This window comes from Motacilla alba, chromosome 3 (assembly GCF_015832195.1).
Source record: "Motacilla alba alba isolate MOTALB_02 chromosome 3, Motacilla_alba_V1.0_pri, whole genome shotgun sequence".
Lineage (NCBI taxonomy): Eukaryota > Metazoa > Chordata > Aves > Passeriformes > Motacillidae > Motacilla > Motacilla alba.
Window position 1 is genome coordinate 49,805,632 of NC_052018.1, and position 20,329 is coordinate 49,825,960.

At 37.8% G+C, this 20,329-nt stretch overlaps 1 protein-coding gene across 1 annotated transcript in view; it reads right to left on the reverse strand.

The window, feature by feature from the left end:
* Nucleotides 1-4,434: 4,434 nt before the first annotated feature.
* Nucleotides 4,435-20,329, reverse strand: part of MAN1A1 (mannosidase alpha class 1A member 1) — a 142,465-nt gene continuing 126,570 nt past the window's right edge. Inside the window, exons 9-12 of the mRNA XM_038134149.1 lie at nt 15,035-15,254; nt 14,012-14,184; nt 8,540-8,655; nt 4,435-7,999 (exon numbers count right to left, since the gene is read on the reverse strand). Of these exons, the coding sequence (XP_037990077.1) occupies nt 7,873-7,999; nt 8,540-8,655; nt 14,012-14,184; nt 15,035-15,254 (636 nt within the window). The 3' untranslated portion in view covers nt 4,435-7,872. The remainder of the gene's footprint in view (nt 8,000-8,539; nt 8,656-14,011; nt 14,185-15,034; nt 15,255-20,329) is intronic.

Here is a 20,329-nt window from a genome sequence, read left to right on the forward strand (position 1 = left end):
GGCTATTATAATAGGAAATGGAGTTGCTAAACCTTGCATTATCAGTAATTAATATAATGATTATGTTTCTCTTTTCATTTTTGTGGGCTTTCTGGTTCCTCTGAGTGGTGATGATGTGCAGGCTGCCCTTTCTTAATGAATTTTTTACACATTATGGCTGGTAACTGGGGACAGAAAAATACTTTGTGCCTCTTTATAACATTCCCCATAATTACTCTGAAGATGCTGCTGTGTCAGTACTATCACATATGGTACTTCTGGTACTTCTGGGCTTTTAATCAGCTCATCATGCTGCAGATCTGTGAATACTGTTGTTTACAACAATTTGGGGCTCTTGGCTAAACACTGCAAACAGCTTCAGCCTAGGACTTGCTGAAGTCCCCAGTGATTGCTCGAGCCCAAGTGCTAATCCTTATGCTTTGCAGCCTGGGCTGGGATTTGCCACCAGGATTTTAAAAAAAGCCAATTCAAATATAGGAAGCTGTACGAATGCTTGAGGTCTGGGTAGGCAGGGGAGAGCTGTGTGAGTTCAGGGAAATCTCCATCTCCCCTAACCTTTAAAGGTCTGTATGCCTCTCTTGGTGATTTACTTGAAGAATGCCTCTAGATTCCCACCTCCAAGTGAAAGGACAAATCCAGTGAGGGGTTCAAGCAAATGTGAAGTGTAGAAGCTAAGGACAGAGAGTTAATAACCCAAGAAAGGAGACCTATGCACAAATAATTGCAACTTTTCTTGGTGCTGTGGTTTAACCCCAGGCAGCCCCTCCCTCATTCCCCCACCAGCAGGATTGGGGAGAGAACTGGAAGAGTAAAAGCCAGAAAACTCATGGGTTGAGATAAAGACAGGGAAAGCAAAAGCTGCACACACAAGCAAAGCAAAACAAGGAATTAATTCACTGCTTCCCATGGGCAGGCAGGTGTTCAGCCATCCAGCAGCCTCCTGTGCCATGGGGAAGCAGGATACACCATGTTGAGGGAGGAGAATTTTGAAGTTGTGAGATGGCAGAAGATCATCTTGCAGTGCAGGGTAATATTTGGGTACTTCTTACTACAACCCCCCCCCCAAAAATTAAATGTTTTCAATGACTGATTTCAACGTGTGATTTTCAAAGTCAGTGCCCCTGCAGATGCAGAACAGGTACACTGTAGTTTCCCTCTGTAGCGTGTCTGCTCTGTGAGCTCCAGTCCTTGAAAGGAAGTGCCATTTTTCAATTCTTGGCCTGTCTGAAGATGATGCTTTTGAAGTGCCCAGATTGTGATTCATACCCATTATCTCTGGTTCTTTCTCCTCCTCCATTCTGAAGTACCTTACTGTTCTCATGGATCATCTTGTCTGATGTAGTATTTCCTGTTTAGAAGTTATGTCATTGTCTCTTTGCCATCTTCCTTTCAACCCAATGCTTTCAGTGACCCATTTTGCCTTACTCTTTTCACTGCTGATCTCCCTACACCCTTTTCATGTTTGAATAATTGCCCAGTGACTTAGATTCACCTCATTGTAAAAATTTTCAGGAAGAGAATGTGTCTACGTAACTGCTTTATTTTTATGACACTACAGAGTAGAAATGGTTGTTATTATTAATGCACACTAAAATGGCCTCTTATTTGACAAGCGTACTTCTATTTTAACATATAATATTTATGTCATGCTTGTAAGTAGTTGTCAGCATATTTCATAAAATGAATGGAGTCCCACAAAATGGGAATTTTCTACTGTGTCTGGCTGTAAAATTTTTGCTGAGAAATGGAAAGAGGCTGCAGGATTTTGTATGCAAAATATGAAAGCCGAAGATTTGGCTTTGTGTGTATTTGGCAGCCAGCTGTTGGAAACAGAGTGATATACGTGATATATTAAAACACTTTAGAATGATAGAGAAAAGAAAGCTTCAAATTTTGTTGAAGCTATTCAAGTTAAGACATGCACACTTCCATTAAAGAAGCCAAGCAACAGCTGAGTTGAAGCCACTGATTTGTTTTCACTGGGGAAAAACAGCTCTGAGTGCTAAGAAAAGGGAGAGTTTGCTTAGTGAGAATAAATTCATACATGATGTTTATTGTCTAAACTATATTTGAGAAACAGATAATCTGTAGGATATTAAAAAATAAAAGAAAGAGAAACGTGGCATGTCTGCTGCCTTTCCCTCAAGAGTCCCTAAGGCTTTATCCACTCCACAAGTCTCCATGTAAAATTCTATGGAACTGTTTTCTCTGAGTAAAAAATTCACTTTGCTAAAATGAGCAATTTTGCCACTGACTTAAATGGAGCTGGTTCTCTTGCTGTACAAGTTATTTTTAGAAAGAAAAATGTTCATTGATGCAAGAAACTTCTCCCTGTTAGCCCATTTTTGGTGACACCACGGATATAAAGATGGAAGATTGCATAAGCAGGTTTCAGTCGTGACCAGCCAATTAATGCTCTACTGGAAAATGTTCATATACTTCGGTGTGACACTGTTTCCTCCTCGTTTTTCGCTTTGGAACAGAAAGAAGTAAGAATTAGATACTGAGAACTATATTACAGTCTACCAAATCCTATGGCAGAAGTGGATAGTTGTAAGGTTTGCTTACATCTGTAAATATATCTTCGTATAAAACACAAATAGAGTCTGCATGTTCTCTCACTTTTTTAGTGAGAAATGTTCAGGTTTGGGATTAAAGTAAGATGTGGACAATTGTATTTTTTCTGGACAAGATTGTTACTGTACATTAAAACCACACTGCCAATTGGCTTTTTTCTTTAATTAACTTTTTTTTTTTTTAATAACTTTTACTAACTTGAGGTGGTCAAGACTAATAATAGCTCTGAGCTACTTAGATTGATAATGTGAAAGCAGCACACAATTGGAATGAAGACATAAAATATTAATAATGAGAGTGGTCCTGTAAAATGTTGGCACGAGAATGGCAAAAGACAAACAACCTTCCACAACTTGGCCGCAAATTGTTCACAGAGTTTGGAGAGCCCGTGAAAGTTAAGAGAGGTTTCCAGTGGGAGGGTTTATTATGGTGAGTTTACAGGGTGAGTGAGAGGTGGTGCAGACAGAGAAGCAGGTATCTGAGACATGAGGTGCCAGTCAAAGTGCTGGCTTTGGAATAATGCTAACAGCCTGCCGGGCTCTAGCTGGATTCTGCAGATGTGGGACTTGTTCCATCCACCACTCTGTGCATGTATGAATGCATAAACCCAGGAGAAAACAAAACCCTGTGGTTTACCTCTTGTTGCAGTATTCAGAGAGGAACTCTTGAATCTCAGTGACCATTTCCTGGGTTTGGCAGTTTGCTTTTCAATGTGTAATCTCTCCTCCTGCATTTGAGATCAACTAGGACAGACTAATCCCAAGATTAAGGCGGATCAGATGAAGGGCTGTTTCCATAGCAGAGGCTGCCGTGTGAGCGCTGAGTTCCTCTTGTGATAGAGCAAGGCTATAGGGGAATGCAAATGGGGCAAATCCTGTTTGTCTTAACTAATTGTCAACTCAGTCCTAGTTCCCTTTTCCCCTGAAAAAAACAAACCACACCAAGCATCCAATTAAGGAGAGTGAATTGGTTGAAGTTCTAACCCAGGCTTGCGTTTACATCTCTTCTGAATCAGTCTGCAGGAAGGTTTGCATCAGTTCAGTTTGCCTTGTTGAGTAGCAGTTTGTCTAGTCCTGGGGCCAGCTGCAGGAGGGCACTGTCTGCTGACTGCCCCAAGGACTTCACTGTGTAGCTGAAACTGCTGCAAAAAAATCTCAGAGCTGCCCTCAAAAATGATTTAAGCAGGTCTAATGAGTAAGTCATTTGACAGAAATTGATACTACTGAGACTGCTCTGTAAAACCACAGCAGTTTATTTCAGTATCATCTTGGGAGGAGGCTTTCTACTAAACAGAGAAAACAAGGTTATCCAGGAGGTGTAGCTGTTATTTCAATATTTAGATTGGAAATCTTAATGTCCTTCTGAAACAAAATATAGTTACAGTTCCTATGACAACTGTTTCCCTCTCCTCTGGTGCATGGGCTAACGACAGGATTTCATTACATGGTCATGTAACACTGGGCACTGTGACAGCCTTGTCATCTCCACTGCGCTGTTTGCTCCTAAATGGCATTTAGCTTTGCCCACTTGTGTTGTGCAGAGCATGAATTGTAGGGACTGACCTTCACTGTGCTTATTGCCTGCCACCTCCCACTTCCCAGCTTCCCTCTTTTCATTAGCAGGCTCGTTTTCTACCAAAATACATTTGGTATGCTGAATTTTATTGACAAAAATTCCTAGAAACTTATTTCAGTGGTAGAAATTCTATACGCCGACATTAATTAAGAACAGCATCTTAACAAGTACACAGAGTACTGACAAAAATTTGTGTGTACAGCAGGTAAACCAGAATATGCAGCAGATTCCTGTAGTTACTTCTCCAACACACGTAAGAAAAACTATAACCAGTTGAACGGATATATTAAAAGACTTTATTCACAATAGAGAAATTTTTACAAATATAAGTTCTTAAAAATTAAGCATCTTGATCTATAATGTATTCCATAATTTCAGTTTATATAAAGATGAAAAGAATAAATGGAGTATGTACAAATCAAAACCAATTTAAATACATGATAGGAATGGGTATGTATGAAGTTACCATAGAAACAGTGAGCTATTGGGCATTGCAAAAATCTGTGTATAACCAACACGTATGCAATATTTATCTCACAAACAATCAAAAAAATTTTTTTTCTCCCTGTGAAACAATGTTGGTGCCATTTAAAGGGATCTACCTCTTGGGACCCAACGTATGTGGATTTAAATGCATTATTATGCTACAAAGAAATGGAAGAAGTGTGGGCAGTGCATTTATGCAAAGATAATGTGTCCATGTCACTGTCTTCTCCCCCCCTGCCTCTGCCCCCCGCCCCCCCCCAACAATAAGCAGTTTCTTTTGCTCTTATGAATGACTGGGAACACAAAGTCACCATCACTAGCCACTTCCATGAAGTGAGTTAAGTGAATGGGAATTAAAATGCATGTTATCTTACTGATCTAACAAGCAGTGGTAAATATGGACTGTTTAAAAATGATTGCTCTAACTTTGGTGTTTTGGGGTTATTTAAAAAAAAAGAAAAATTGATATATTCTCAGTTTATGAAAAGTTTTTTTCTTACAGCTGGCAGATCTACACGTTGTACAATCTTCTCGTCTACTTACATTACTTTACAAAAAGTACAGTATAGTGCAGTTTGTACATACAACCTGAATACCAATACCACATCAAATTTGTGCTCTTTCAGATCATCCTAACTCCCACGCTAAGAAAAATTCCACGCTATGAAATGTCCATTTTACAAGGAAACAACCTTGATGCTTATATTTAAGTACATAAGACCCAATGAACGTAGAGCCCTGTGACTGGAGCCCGCTTTTGAAATGTGGAGAAGACCTGTCTGGTTCTCTGCTCTTCCCTTCAGCTCGCTAAGTACCAGCAACTTCACTACAGACAGCTGGGGGAAGCAAACCTTGGTTAAGAAAACCATGTAGAAAGTGGCTTAGAAAACAGACTTCTCAAAGACTGTTTCTGTCTGAGCTTTTCTAGTTATTTAACTGAGATGAGGTCTAAAGCAGCACATACATTGAGGGGAAGTAGCAGCAGGTGACCCAGTAAGCATTACTAAGAAAAAAAAATTATCGTAACATGTTAAAAAGAGAGGAAATATTTTAGTTTTATTCCACAGCTATGGTGGTTCAGGGGATGGAAAAAATCTCCCTTATAAATACTATTTATAAAGAAATACAATGAAGTATAGTCCTCCAGTGGTAATAATTCTGGAGAATCAAAAGCAGCAGGATTTCTGATTTTCAACAGAGGAGAGAGTCAAGACCTCATCCTTCCTCAGCTGGGTTCAGAAACCTGCTGTGCCATGAGGGAATACATATTTTAAAAGAGAAAATAATAATTTTAAAAAACAGTGGAGCAAAAATTTTGAGCCACTGTGCCTGGCTCTGTGTAAGCAGGCTTTACCTGCACATCCATTTCTATCCGTTCTCCCAGTGCTGGGTGGCCCAGGCTCACCAAGCTGCCCCAATTACTCCCACATAGGAATGGCCAGCTCTGCCAAGCCTGTGCTGGAGCATCAGTGGATCCTTGCCTTGTCCCCTACATCAGAGTCTTTGGCAGATTGTGTGGCACGTGCCACCTTCTCTGTCAGCAGGGGAGGCAACAGGCAGTGATGTCTTTACAGACTCAAAGGCAAGCTCTATAGATCAGCTTCCAGCTGCTATATATAAAAGTGTAATTAGTTATTTTTGGCTTCTACCTAAGAAAACCTCCACTGCAGACCTCTATCAGCATAGAAAAAATGTATTCTAAAGCTTAAACAAATGTGTTCCCTCAGCTGTGATTAGCAATGCTGGACATGTGAGCTATCTTACTAAATACCATTCAAGAAAGTTACTGTTCAGAACCAGATTTGTTCCACTGCAGTCCAATCAATGAATAATGTTCTTTCTCAGAATGGGAAGCCAGGTGTTTCCTACCTGAAATGTATGGAAGTCATCCCATCACTAAATGAAAACAGGTAGACTTAAAAATCATGTAAACCACTTCAAACCAAGTAGAAACAGGAATTAATCATGCCTCATTTCTTTTTCCCTTTGGTGATGCCACAGAGCAAAACATTTTTTGGCAAAGCTGTTGCCTTTCTTAGTAAGCCAGGCCTTTACTCTAGGGAATATTTTTTAAGCACATTGCATTTCTGTTACTTCAGACAAGAAAAAACTCAGAACTTTCTGTCAGAAAGTTTTAGTTCCATGCAGGATAACTTCCTCTCTGAATGACTTCTCTTCTTTTGAGGACACAGGTTTCCTTCAAGGCATCTGAATGTCCATCTTCATTCATACAGATACATCAAATTGCTTTGTGACAATTACCCATCAAGCCTGGTGTCAAGTCTGTACCCACCTAAATCTTTGCAAAAGTAACAGAAAAACAAACAAACCGTATCTGATATAATTCTGAACTTCCAGGAAAATGTTGTTGAGTGGATTTTTTTTTGCCAACCAACCAAATGAAAGCTACTGGACTAAACATATAAAGAAGGTTAATAGTCCCTCTCTTAATATGAAATTATTACCTTATTTTACCCCATAGTAGCTTTACTAAAGACATAAGAATAACACCACCTAGAAACGGGAGGAAACAATTTATTCTATTACAATATTCTAATCAAAACCTGAAAAACTAAGGTCTGCTAACTAATGTGCTAAATCCATAGAAACTAGTTTAATCTAACTTCAACTTATACTGCAGTTTCAGAGTTGTGTCTGCATGAGATGAAAATACCCCTATGTCGACTTCATTGACAGTGAAATACATCAGATACTCCAGCAAGTAATGATAGACCCGCATAAGAAGAGGCTGTCACAGTCACAAGATTTGTCCTGGATGACACACAAAACAAACTAACATAGAACATAAAAAAAAAAAAAAAAAAGAAAAAGCTTTTTATACTTAATTCAATATGGCTTTTTGCAACATGGCAAAATATTACAGCTTAAAGCATACATCTCCTCACAGAGGAGAGAAGAATTTTGCAGTCAAATTAAAAGTGTAACAGGAAACAATTAACATGCAGACCCCTTCTGCTTTTTTTGGCCAAAATGACACTGCAGCCTAACAGAATCTGGGAAGATATCCTATTTCACTTCTGAGAAGGTATAAATCTGAATTAGAGGACTAAGGTTTTATCATAATTAATTGGGTACATTCATAAAAATTTACTGTTAAAGAAAACAGACTGCAAAACACTTGATTAAAAAATTTAACTTAGGAATTTAAAACCAAATCATGAGCCCTAGTCCTGGAAATGTAAGGAATGAAACAAAGTATAAATTAATCTTCATCTATTTCTGGTTTTCTTCTTTATTCCCATCATCTTTGTGAAGAACAGGGAGAGGATGAGCCTCTGTGTTGAAGACCCAGTGTTCAAATGGAAGAAGATCATCTTCAGAAAACAGCAAATACAGGTACCTGGCAAAAGAAAAAAAAAAAAAAAATAAAAAGGCAGGAAATGAGACCACATCAGGGAAGTGATTTTCACATAATAATGATTAATATTTAATTTACTTGAGTATTAAACACCCTGTTGAGATGGCATAGCTGATTTTTTCTTGCACAGCAAAAAAAAAAAAGCCAAAAAACAAAACAAAAAAAACCCAAACAAAAAAAAAACCCAAAAAACCAAACTCAGAACTGAAGAGATCAAGACAAAAGTTTAATCTCATTAAAAATTAAGGACATGTTGATAGATAATGAAAGCATTTGGTTTTTTCCCTTAACAGTACCTTTATCAGAAGTTAAGATAATTTGCAGAAGTCAGGGAATTTAGTTTATTGACACAGACTGGGAAAAAAAAAGGCAATTTTGCTTCCTGTCACCTAAGAAGAGCTCTGCTATTTCACTCAGATTTTGTTACATGAGAGTGTCAAGGGTACTAATGATAAATACTTTTCAGTAAAGATGATACACAGAACTACTTCACATTAATGAAAGTCAACTTTCTTAACTTACTTGAGTGTCTCTGAAAGGAAGAAACTTTGCTGCACATCATCATGGCTTTCATGATTGTTATAAACATCTCTAATGCCAGAATAGCCGCCGTCTACTCTGCAGTGTTTTTCCAGTGCCTGAAGCAGGGAAGAGAACACCCAAATCAGTGGGATTTAAGAAATGAATAATATGTCAGTTTTTCTGTTTGACAATAAAACTAGCAAAAAACAATTGGCACAATTCTTTTGATAAAGAGGTGAAAACTTGGTAAATGTCTATATAGAAAACTCTTTAAATAAAAGACATAGGCATACCATAATTCATATTCAGGAAGAGAAGCAAAATAATAAATGAATAAAAAGTGAACACAAACCAGCTTTCAGAAGGAAAGATGTATGGGTATAAGGATTTAAGGACATTTGGATTTTCACTTATATTATTTTTCCTTTTTTTAATAGGAGTAACAATAGCCTTTCTCTCCCAGTCTCAGCCTTTGGAAACTGTGTTACCTATACCTTTTTTGGTCATATTTTGGTACTTAAAATGATTGTGACATAACTGAACACCATACTAGAGATCAGTCTTTTCCTTATGTCCTGCAAATCCCTTCAAAAGAAGAAAAGGGAACTCTCCATTTTCTGTGTAAGTTATATGGGTTCTCTTTGCAATTATTTAGTTTTTCAATGGGAAACCACTGATATTGGGCTGTGACTGAATTTCTCTTGTGAAGCAGTCATATTTTTCTTTGCTACCTCTCTGAAAAATCTTTGTCTATTACACAGGCGTAGATAGAGAGCCAGGACTTAACACAACATAATTTAGCTGTAACAATAACAATGTGTTTTTCTCCAGCTAGTTTCCAAACTCTTTATTCAGTTGAAAGGTGTAAAACAGATGACTGATTCCTATTTCACAATAAAAAGGAGTACATGGGCCACCTAAAAATACAATTTCTTTTCTGTCCACGGGAATGTCCTATATTTATGAAGGAGAAAAAAGATCAGATGAAAAGTATCTATAAAAGGGCAAAAAAAGATGCTGGAACTGTAGAAGGTATATACAGTGAGACTATTCAATAAACTTTGTTGCTTTTCTTTATCTTAGGTGTTTACAATAGAAAGATGGTACCTATATGCATATAGATGAGCCATAACTTCTTTAAATATACTGCTATCCAATACACTATTTGAATATTGGTTATCTTATCACTACTATATTTAAAAATATTAATTACCAGGGTTTTTTTTTTATTTATAATGTATGTATTTAACAAGGCTACAAATATTCTTACTCCATTCTTTTTTCTTCTCTTTTACAACTACTCTCTGGTATCAGACAGTATAAGGAAGGAGTAAAGAGAATTTAAGATGATTATATTTAAAACAACCCATTATTGAAAACCAAATTCAGAAAATGCTACTTAACTGTAAATAACTTCTTGCAATGAAAATCACAGTAAGGATTGTGGATGGCTGCATTCACTCAGGACCACACCACTGTGAAACAAGGTGTTTTCTGTAGAGATGGTATTGGAACAACAACTTTCAGGCAGAAATACCTGTGGCTTTATCCCCCTCCAAGAGAGAGCCAGGAGATTACTGGTTCCTCCCTTTCTGAAGTTACTACAAATACCACTGAAGTGAGTACAGGATGTGTAGATTTTATTTAGGGAAAGATGCTGCATTTCAAAACACACAAGCTAAAAAGCAAGGCAGAGGATATATCTAAACCAGGCAGAGTAAGTATTTTCTGAAGACAGATGGGACTAAGAGTCACTAATAATTACTGAAATATTCATCACCTTCCCCTGCTCTAAAGGCTCTTTAAGATCTGTGTTTTGCTGTGAGTAGATATCCTAAACGTCCTTGATTTTGCTGGAGTCCCTGTAGCTGTCTGCACACATTTGGCTTGCACGTCAGGCTCTCCTTAGTTTTCGCTGGAGAGTAAGCTGCCTATTGTATATTTAAAAGGGATTTTTCTCCAGAAGAGATCCTTTAAAATATAACAGCCCATTTGTCTTTTCTTACGTGTCTTTAGGTTCTTTAATTTTCCTGGACACTTTCACTAAATGACAAATATACTTAAATTTAAAGAAGTAATTTCCTATGGCTGGTATTCCTTCCCTCTTGTCTACTTCAACCTGCAATGAATTCCAAATTCTGCATCTGTGTCTGCATTTTCAATGTCAAACAAAAGATGATGTTTTTCAAGGCACAGCAGAAGCCGAACTTGAAGGATAAGGCTACTATGCGAGGAAATATCTGCATTCTAAACAGGGCGAGGTAAAATAAAAGTAAATTGCATTTACCATTTATATGCTCCAATGTTCTTCAGCATTCTTTGAGTTCAGAGGGATCATAAAGGTACCTGGAGGCATTGCTATTATGTAAACTAAGGGGTTAACTTGCCCCATGTTTGCCTTCTGGTGGTATCTGCTTGATGCAAATATGAAGCACCTCATCCCTCAAAGCTACTTTCCACCTAACTAAAGGAACAGGACATCCACCTGCAGGATTAGTAAGATAAAAAGGCTCTAGGTTGTCAACCATCCTGGCAGCGATGGGCTTTTGTGCCTCTCCTGCACTTTGAGAGAACAGTGATGTTCACAGTGATAGGGGTAGTGGTGGGCAGGAAGAAACAATCAAACACATTTTAAATAAGTAGTTCTCAGAAAATGAGGGTGGCTGGGATCAGTTATGATACAGTAATGGAAAACATCAAGCACAGTGAAAGCTGGTTGACGGTCTCAAACTATCATAAAGGGAAAAACAAAGGAAGTGATACAAATTTAAAATATGTGCTACATTTATAATGCAGAAAGGGAGGCTTTCATGAGCTAAGCTGATAAAACCTTTCTGACTCAGTAACAGTGGATATTGCTGGTGGTCATAACTGCATTTTCTCCAGCTGCTGAAGTACATACAAAATTACCTTGGACTCAAAGCAGCAAAGCAAATTCACAAAGAAAAAAGGAGAGGCTATAGCATATTTTTAGTCTATAAAGTTAGAGAAAGACTTAAGAGACTTATCAGAGAGTTTAGAAGTCATGACTCTAAAACTGCCTCCTTTTCTACCCCAAAGGCACTGGGAAAAAAACCTGAAGAGTTCTTATTGCCAGAGTAATGAGTTAAAAGTGGACATGAAACATATGAAGAATAACTTTTTTTGGACAAAATCCAAATGGTCTGATTGTTAGTTTCCTCTTTTTTCTTGTTTCAGTCTCAGGTTCCCCTTTGTGCAACAGGTACTGGTAATTAAACCAATGACCCTCAGTGGTTGGGGGCTTCCCCAAGGACAGAATGGGTCAGTGCTCTTTGGGGCAGCATTAAGGAGCAAGAGGGAACAGAATTTATGACATAGTTACGGTAAGCTAGCATGATATGTGCTGTAACAAAAAAATACTGCATTAGGTAGAGCAGTATGACTGTAAACACCAAGAGAGAACGGGAAGAAAAAAGATTTTAAACCTACAACTGACTGCATAATTCTGGAAAGCTGAAAGATTTGTTTTTGTGAAACACCCAACTGCACGTTAGGACAGTGGAAGACGGGCCCCGGGCAGAATGGGACCAGCTGCATCTCCCACACCCATCTGGCTGTGCTAGAGCCAGATTGAGAATAACCGCAAGAATGTTAAACAAGGGACACGTGGGGAGTGAGAAGGAGGTAAACAAGTGTACCCACTTGAAAGAAACACAAACAAACTGAACCAAATGGGTAAAGAATAATAATAAGGAAAACATTTCAATTGTTTATAAAAATGTTATCAGTGTGGGCAGTAACAATGAGTCAGGAAAAACATCTCCTAGAGAAGGAACAGTTGGCATTGCTGAAGCCTGATGGGATGACTTCCACAAACAGCCATTGTAAATATGCCAATTATAATCTGCCTGGGAAGATTCCAGTTGTAAAATGTGTGCTATGGGTGGTGTTAGCAAAGAAGAAAGTAAGGGAACAGCCCTCGAAATTAGAGGTTTTAAAACCGAAATTGCTTTGGAATTAGTAATTCAGAAGCATATTGTTTCAGGGCCCCCCAGAGCCAACACCTGAGGGAGGCAAATACAATGCCCTAAATAACTGCTCTCTACCTAGCTGAATACAGTGCTCAGTGCAGGCATGGAACAATCATGAATATTCAGGCAAGAAGTTTGAGAGTATAAGCAGAGGTAATACTACTATTCTTTTTTGGAAAGCAGATTTTGCCTTAAATTTAATTCCTGGAGGATATCTAATTACCAGGCTTGAAATAACCTTTTTTTCTTCAATGCTCAACAGCATTTGCATAACATTTTTGATATGATCAATATCTACACAGTGAATACTGAATACATTTACAAATCTTGGTTGCTGTGGAGGGAGTTTGGTTTATGGGGTCATAACCCAGTAACAGCTCTCTAGCAGGGTCCCTTAGGGATGAGAAATTGTAGGGCACAAGTCTACATGTTCTACCCTCAGAGCAGAGCAACCTTCTGTAACTAGTGGTGTAAGCCCTTCCAAGAAGGTTGTAATCCTACACTTCTAGAAGCAAGAGGTGTTGGGTAAACTGACAAACAGGATATTTTTGAAATCCTGGAAAGCAATACCTCTGCACAAGAGAGGTCACTGTCAACAAAATACTGCAGAGAGTTTTGATTTTTTTTCATTTTTCTTAAGTACACAAAGCTAGAAAAATAATGTTCTTCTGCTTGCTGTATTTCCTATCAGATGTCAGTGAATTTAGCAAGGGCAATGTCAGTGTGAGGAGGACAGAAGTGAACTCGAGAGAAGTGTAATAAGGACCCATATCTGGAGGATGAAACATGGTAAATCTGAAGGCTCTCAACCTTAAGAGCAAGAGTGATTAACTGCTGAAATGAGGGAAACAATGGATTTGGCAAGCCCATTCTTTGCAGTGTAGACTAGCTGCCCTTTTGGAAGGCTTGTGCTAGACAAACACAAATTAGCTAGGTTCAGCATGACGGCTTGAAGCTCAAAGGCCAGTGGGACAAAAAATTCAAATCTAGAAGAGATTGCTGTCATTTGGGGAGTTTTGTCCATATAACATACGTTGTTTGAAAGTAACATGGTTTTGTTTGGTACTATCTAGTCCTTCATCCTGGCCTTTGTCACCTTAATTAAAATGATTACTGAAAATACATTTCATAAAACTTATTTCCATATCCAAGGCTGAAATCTGACACATGTATGCACTTTCCATTCACATGCAGCAACACTCAACATCTGGGACAGTACATCCAAATGCGACCCCTAATCCTAGAAGTATTTAAGATGGAGAAATAACAAGGTACTTTTCTATTATACAATATCAGCAGTTTTTGGTTTTGTCAAAATGTCATCTATTTGGCAAATGAAGTCCTGGAAATCTGAATTGATATCCCTGATTTAAAATAAATATTCAGCTTCCAATTGCTGAACAATGTCCAGCTATCATTCAATAACTCACTTAACAATATTACTAGGATTTAACAACCAAAAAGTCCAAGAGAGCATTACCTCAACAGCTTCCCATCCCCACTCCCTGTACTTTGGATCGTGAGTGAGGCGCCACATGTACATGTAGGTCTCTATGACTTCTGGTCGTAGGATGTAGTATTTTTCATTCTGTCTTGTAGCAATGGCCTCAACACCACCATCAAATCTGAAGGCTTCTGGTCCCAGTTTCATTCCTAGCCAATAAAATAGCACAGACTAAAATAAAGACATTGAAAAATGTTTCAAATTATGTAACCAAATCAAACTCCCCAAATTACCAAATCAAGCTAGGCTTTTATGTGGCACAAAGCCAGGTTACCCAAATTGATATAATTTATGAAAGATACTGCAGCTCCTCCTGTTTTTAATATTTTATAAATAATTTGGAGTAGGAGAGAGCTGTTCTTCACCAATGCCTTAAATGGCTGTTACAGTTTGAACAGCGATGCTAACATTTGCATTCTGGAAGACTTAGTGTAACTAGCAACAAGTGAAATTTCGCCTAAAAGATGAGGGTATTTACTTTTCTATATCAAACTGGAAAATACACTCTGGGACCTGAAATGCTGCCAGGGTTATTTATATAAGAAGATGATAAAATCCAAAGAAATTTCTTGTACAGAAATCCACTTTCTTTGTGCAATTCTATTGTTTGCAGCATCATATCAACAGAACTGAGTGTAAAATATTCTTTTGTGCATAAAACATGAGTAATACCTATATTGATGCATAAATGAACAGAGAACCTCTCTGACTTGTATTCAGCTATACAGAAATTGGCATAGTGAAAGAAGCTTGTTAATTACTGTTATGTAACTACCATGTCAATTACTACAGTGAGGAGATACGCTTCAGGTTCACAGAAATTATTCATAAAACAGAGCAGCCATTTTAAAAACTACTCTTAAAGCAAGGCAGCATTTGCTCAGAAGGGATGAGCACTTCTCACTGTGCTCCAGTTGTCATTCAGCTTTATGCAAAACCACCAGTGGCTGCCTTCATGAAGGCAAGCAGTGCAGCCAAACTCTGCAACATGGTACTCACGTGTACGGTCATAGGATTCATGGCAAGTCCTGGCAATTTCAGCACCCAGCTCGATGTGATGGCCTGTCTTGTCACTGGGGGCTCCGTCTGCTCCCAGAGCAAACATGCCTCCAGCAAAACAAGTGAGGTGTCCCATCTTGTGTTCCAGCAATCCACCCTTCCACTCGGCGATGTACGTCAGGCCCCCGCTCGACTTTCGGATGAGGTGGGTCTCTATGGCCTGCAGAAGGACACCATCTCAAACCAAAGGCCCATTTGGTAAAGTGCAAACGACAAAGCTGTCTTGTATGTTGGTTGTTTTTGCTCTGTATTGCCTTTGCTCATAAAGTGCAATGGATAATAGGAGCCAGCATAACTTCAAAGGCAGCCAAACCAAGGCAGATGAACATACATCAGTAACGATGACTAATAGTGCTTCAACTTCAAGCAATTTACAGGGTATGTTTTATAAAAATGTTGGAAAGATCTACCAAATACACTTCAAATTTTGAAATATTTTATTTTTCCCCCTTTTCTATTGAGCAGTTTCAGGTAGTTTAGCTTTCAATAGTAATTTAACTTTCAATAGTTATTAGCCATCACTTCATCTTCTACATTTCTCATTTTAATTCTGACTTAAAGGAGGTTGTTATTGATATAATTTCATGTAAATTATATGCAATCATAACTCATATTCAAAACACATGACTCAGAGTGTGCAGTGAATGATGTTAGGCCTCTGAGTCTAGATGGCATTCCCAAAGTCCAGTGGGTTTCCCCTCCCAAACTGAAATCCTCCACTTATCCATCAAGAGCAGGGTCTCACTGAGATCTCTGGGAAAAAAAAACAAACAAACCCTAAGCAGAATAAAAATACACAAATCTAGAGGGAACTGGAAGTTGATGATGTTAGCAATGTATGGTCACTAATTACAAAATCCAGGAAGGCAACCTGCCATCGTGGGAGGAACAGAATTAAACAAGAGAGGAGATGCAGAAGAGCACACTAATTAGAAGCCCACAAAGAAAGTAAGGCATTACTCTTTTAAAAAAGTGATGGAGAGAAGATAACTCTATCATACATTCAGCTGTCCATTAGTGCTCTGGTTGGCCTGTTGAAATCATAAGATCCAGAAACAGTACTCAACATGCATTATACAAGAGAAAAACCATGAAAAAATATCACTACAAACAACTATTAACAAAAAAGCCAGGATTTAAAAAAAAGTTTTCTAAAGAGAAAGTAGTGATTGTCGTTACTTCTCCCCATTTAAGCATTTGTAAAGGTTGTTCCTATAAGCATGAATAATCCTCTCTAAATTAGAAGCATCAGCAGAATAACTGCAGTTTTTACATACTGTTGGTTTTTTTTTCTGCCAAGAACATCACATTGAAAACTATACTTTGTTTTGCAGTAATGTTAGTGCAAAGCACTTAGTAAGGATGTTTTCTGCCCAGATCCAGAGCCATTATCAGCTTAGAAAACTCCTCTACTCTTTGTTTCCACCTTGATTGTATGCTTTTACTACTAGGTACCTACTGGAAAATATACCTAAACTTTAAAGCAGAAGGAAATGATGAAAATTCCTGTGCTTTAAACAAATTCTGCTTTTAAAAAAACCTGCAAAATATAACCCATAAAAAGAGGAATTAGATGTGAAAGGGGAAAGGTGAGAAAACACAAAATAATTTTATGGGAAATAGCATTCAGACCTATCTGGGCATTCTAACAACAAGCTACCTAAAACCAAGTTGAGAAAAGAAAAACTTTAATGACATTTCATTTAACCTTTCAGCATGGTATCTCCCATCTCACCAAAACAACAGTTCTATAAATAGGCAATAACTCTACTAGTCACTTAGCTGTTGGGTCAGAATTTTATTTAAAAAGTAAGCCACTATAAAAATAGATTGATAGCTAATTTTACCTATGTTGCATTTTTTTTTTGAAGCAATGACTGAAAACCAGAATGTAGTATCACTGTATCTACCTGACCTAACAGCAATGATGCACTTTTGAACTATATTAACTAGACCAGAGTTGATTCTTGTAGTATAAAAATGGATTTTGTGATACCAGTTAGTGTTGGTAAGTTTTTTCCTCTCTTTTGGCTCAAGATTAAAGTTCAGGCTGAAAAAGGATGACTTCCAAGAGTTTTAAAATTATTCTAACAAACTGGTGTTAAGAAACTAACAAATTGATGTTGATTGATACCAAGAATGTCACAAAACAAAAATATATTTCCAATTTAAGTGTTCATGTTTAGTAAAGCAAATCATCTCTGTTTTATAAATGGGGCCTATTAAGAACTAGTACATATGTCTATTAAAAGTTATTTTATTATGTAACCATCTTATTTAAAGCTATTTTTATGAGGTAGTTATTAGATATGTTACAGACTCTCAGACTGCCTTGTCATGCTTTGTATATTGGGTCCCTGAGTGCTAGATTATACCTATGCCAGTGTGTATATCTTTATTAAGAGCACGCTAGGTTACAGTGCATTTTTACCTAGACATGAAATCTGAAGTTGAAGAGCAGGATAGGAAGGAAGGGCTATGTTCCTGTAGGGGAATGCTACTTGCTATCTGCAGTGCTTTGGGTGCAGTTCTGGCAGGGAAATCAAGTGAGTAAAACAAGTTATCTTAAAAGGAGAATATGTAGTGTGGTGACAAAGATCCACCCAAGTGAATTGTACCTGTCTGGTACAATTGATTCTGAATTTCATACTTAAACTTATTCTTATTTTGATATAATTATGTACTCACTTCAAGAGACACATTTATTTGAATTGCAAGTCTATTTCAACTTGCGCCCCAACTACAAATTATTCCTTCCTGCACTGTTTTCAGATCAGGAGGAGGGATGTAGCTCCTCTCCTGTGAGGAAAGGCTGACAGAATTGGGATTGTTCAGCCTGGAGAAGAGGTGGCTTTGAGCTGACCTAACTGCAGCCTACCAATACCCAAAGGGAGCCTACAGGAAAGATGGAGAGGGACTTTTTACAAAGGCATGTAGTGACAGGACAAGGGGGAATGGCTTCAAACTGAAAGAGGGTAGGTTTAGATGAGATATCAGAAAAAAATTCTTTCCTGTGAGGGTGGTGAGGCACTGGAACTTGTAGCCCAGAGAAGTTGTGGATGCCCCATCCCTGGAAGCTTTCAAGGTCAGACCAGATGGAGCTCTGAGCAAGTGAAAGGTAGCTACAAATATATGTTACCAAAGGGAGCAATAGCAGATGCTACCTGGGAGTGGAAGAAAAAATTGAAACAAAAAAATGGAGACAACCTGATTTGAGGCTGTAGTGGACAAAAAAGGAGGGGGAAACTAAAGGTAAATAAACATTTTATGGACATTTAGAGAAATACATTTACTGCATGTAAAGCTGGTATGGCATACAATATGTCATGTACCCATAAGCTCTTAGAGCCAGAGTAACTTTTTACAGCTAATAGAGTTCCTGGCAATTTTTCTTTTTAAGCTTTTACCTAAGGCTTTGCTTACAGACCCCACTGCAGTAAAGCCTTCAGCCAAATTACCTTTTTCTCCATCTTGTGGGAAATTATTCCTTCAATACAACAACTGTATAAATGCTTGCGCACTCAATTAGAAACACTAACAGTGCTTTTTACAGTTTGAATTGTGACTCAGGTGCTCCTTGCATTACTACTGGCATCTTCCTCACGAGTTTGCATGTTAAAATTATGCCCTTGCCTATCTGTCACAGTGAATGAGACATTAGGAATGGTTTCAACTACAGGACTGCAAATTGCACGTTTGTGTAATCTCTATTATTGACAGCATAAAGGAGAAACTCTTCAGTTTTTCCCAACCTGATTTCCTCCCCTTCCTGCCCTCATTGTTAAGGCTGTATGTTTTGTGTTCTCTGCTTATCAGCCTGTACCTTAACCTATACATTATACTGCGAGTTCTTACCCTTGCAAAATTAGGCAGAATTGGACCCTCCTAATAAATAACCATTCTCATTCATTCAGTTCTTCACGTCTTTAAGCTTTTCACACATCTTAAATGACGTCTTCACCACCCCCTTCAGTCCATCCCTGACTTGATTTTGTGGTTGCAAAGTCCTTCATTTACCCTTTGAGTTGTTTAGAATGTATGGTTTACAGGGAAACACAGAAGGCCCAGAACTGAATCATCTCTCTGTTCAAATGAGTTAAAAACTAATCAATAAGCTTATTTTTACAGGTGTTCTCTTGGTGGATTACACTGACAGATAACAAAAACACTAACTGAGATGCCTGCAGAGCACAGGTGGAGGCTTCTTAGGAAAAACTATCTGCTCCTCAAGGCTGCACAAATTCTAAACAGACATGTGCCACAGAAGTGTTAACTCTGCTGGAGGAGCTGAGATAACAAATTACAAACCTCAAATGGCAATGTGACACCACAGTTGTGCTACCTCTAGCTCTTGGGCATTTTACCTCTCCTTTTACAGTATCTTCCTAATTATGATTAATGAATTTCAGTGATTACTGCTGCTTTAACAAAACCCAGGTGGTTTCATTTCCCGCCTCAAGATGTCACTGTAGCTGGAGATAAAACTGCTCAGCAAGACAGTTCCATATTTCCATACCTTAATAAATTTGAAACTTCAGAAATATGATTTTAAGTTTCAAGGGTTTATAATGTCTGTTTTGGGGATAATTACAACTCTGCAGGTGTCTTCATAACAAAGCACCATAAGTTATCTCTGTTCAAACTTTTAATATATTTTTCTTCCCCTAGGAATTTTCATAGAGAGTATTTTGATCATTTGAAGCAACCATGAGGATGAAAGAGAATTCTATCATGTGTTATTTCCAATAATCCAAAGATGTATAATGTCAATTGCTTACTTATTTTTTAATATTTACAGCTTGCACCAGTACATTTTATTGCTTTGAAACAGCACAGAGCAGCAGGTCAGGATTACTGCGGGTTTACGTTCTGTGAGTTTCTAAGTAAATTGTCTGCTTTCTTCTTACTTTTTTACTTCCCTTAAATTTTCTCTGTTTAGTTGATCTAATGCAATAGATACTTTTCTTTCTCAACCTTTGCAATTAATCAAATTTATCCCTTATTGCAAATTCCAGTGAATTCATTACAAAAAGTTTATTGATGGAATAGGAAGTTCAAGCCCTTGTTATAAACAATTTAAATACTTTTGCCAAAGAAAAGTAGAGTCTTACACTGCTTACTAAACTGAGCTCTAAAAACCAGAACTGAAATCTGAACATAGAAGAACTTTCATTTGGTTAAACACAAAATATAAGAAATATTTTAAAAGCACCAAAGCACTTTACTTCTTTTGGA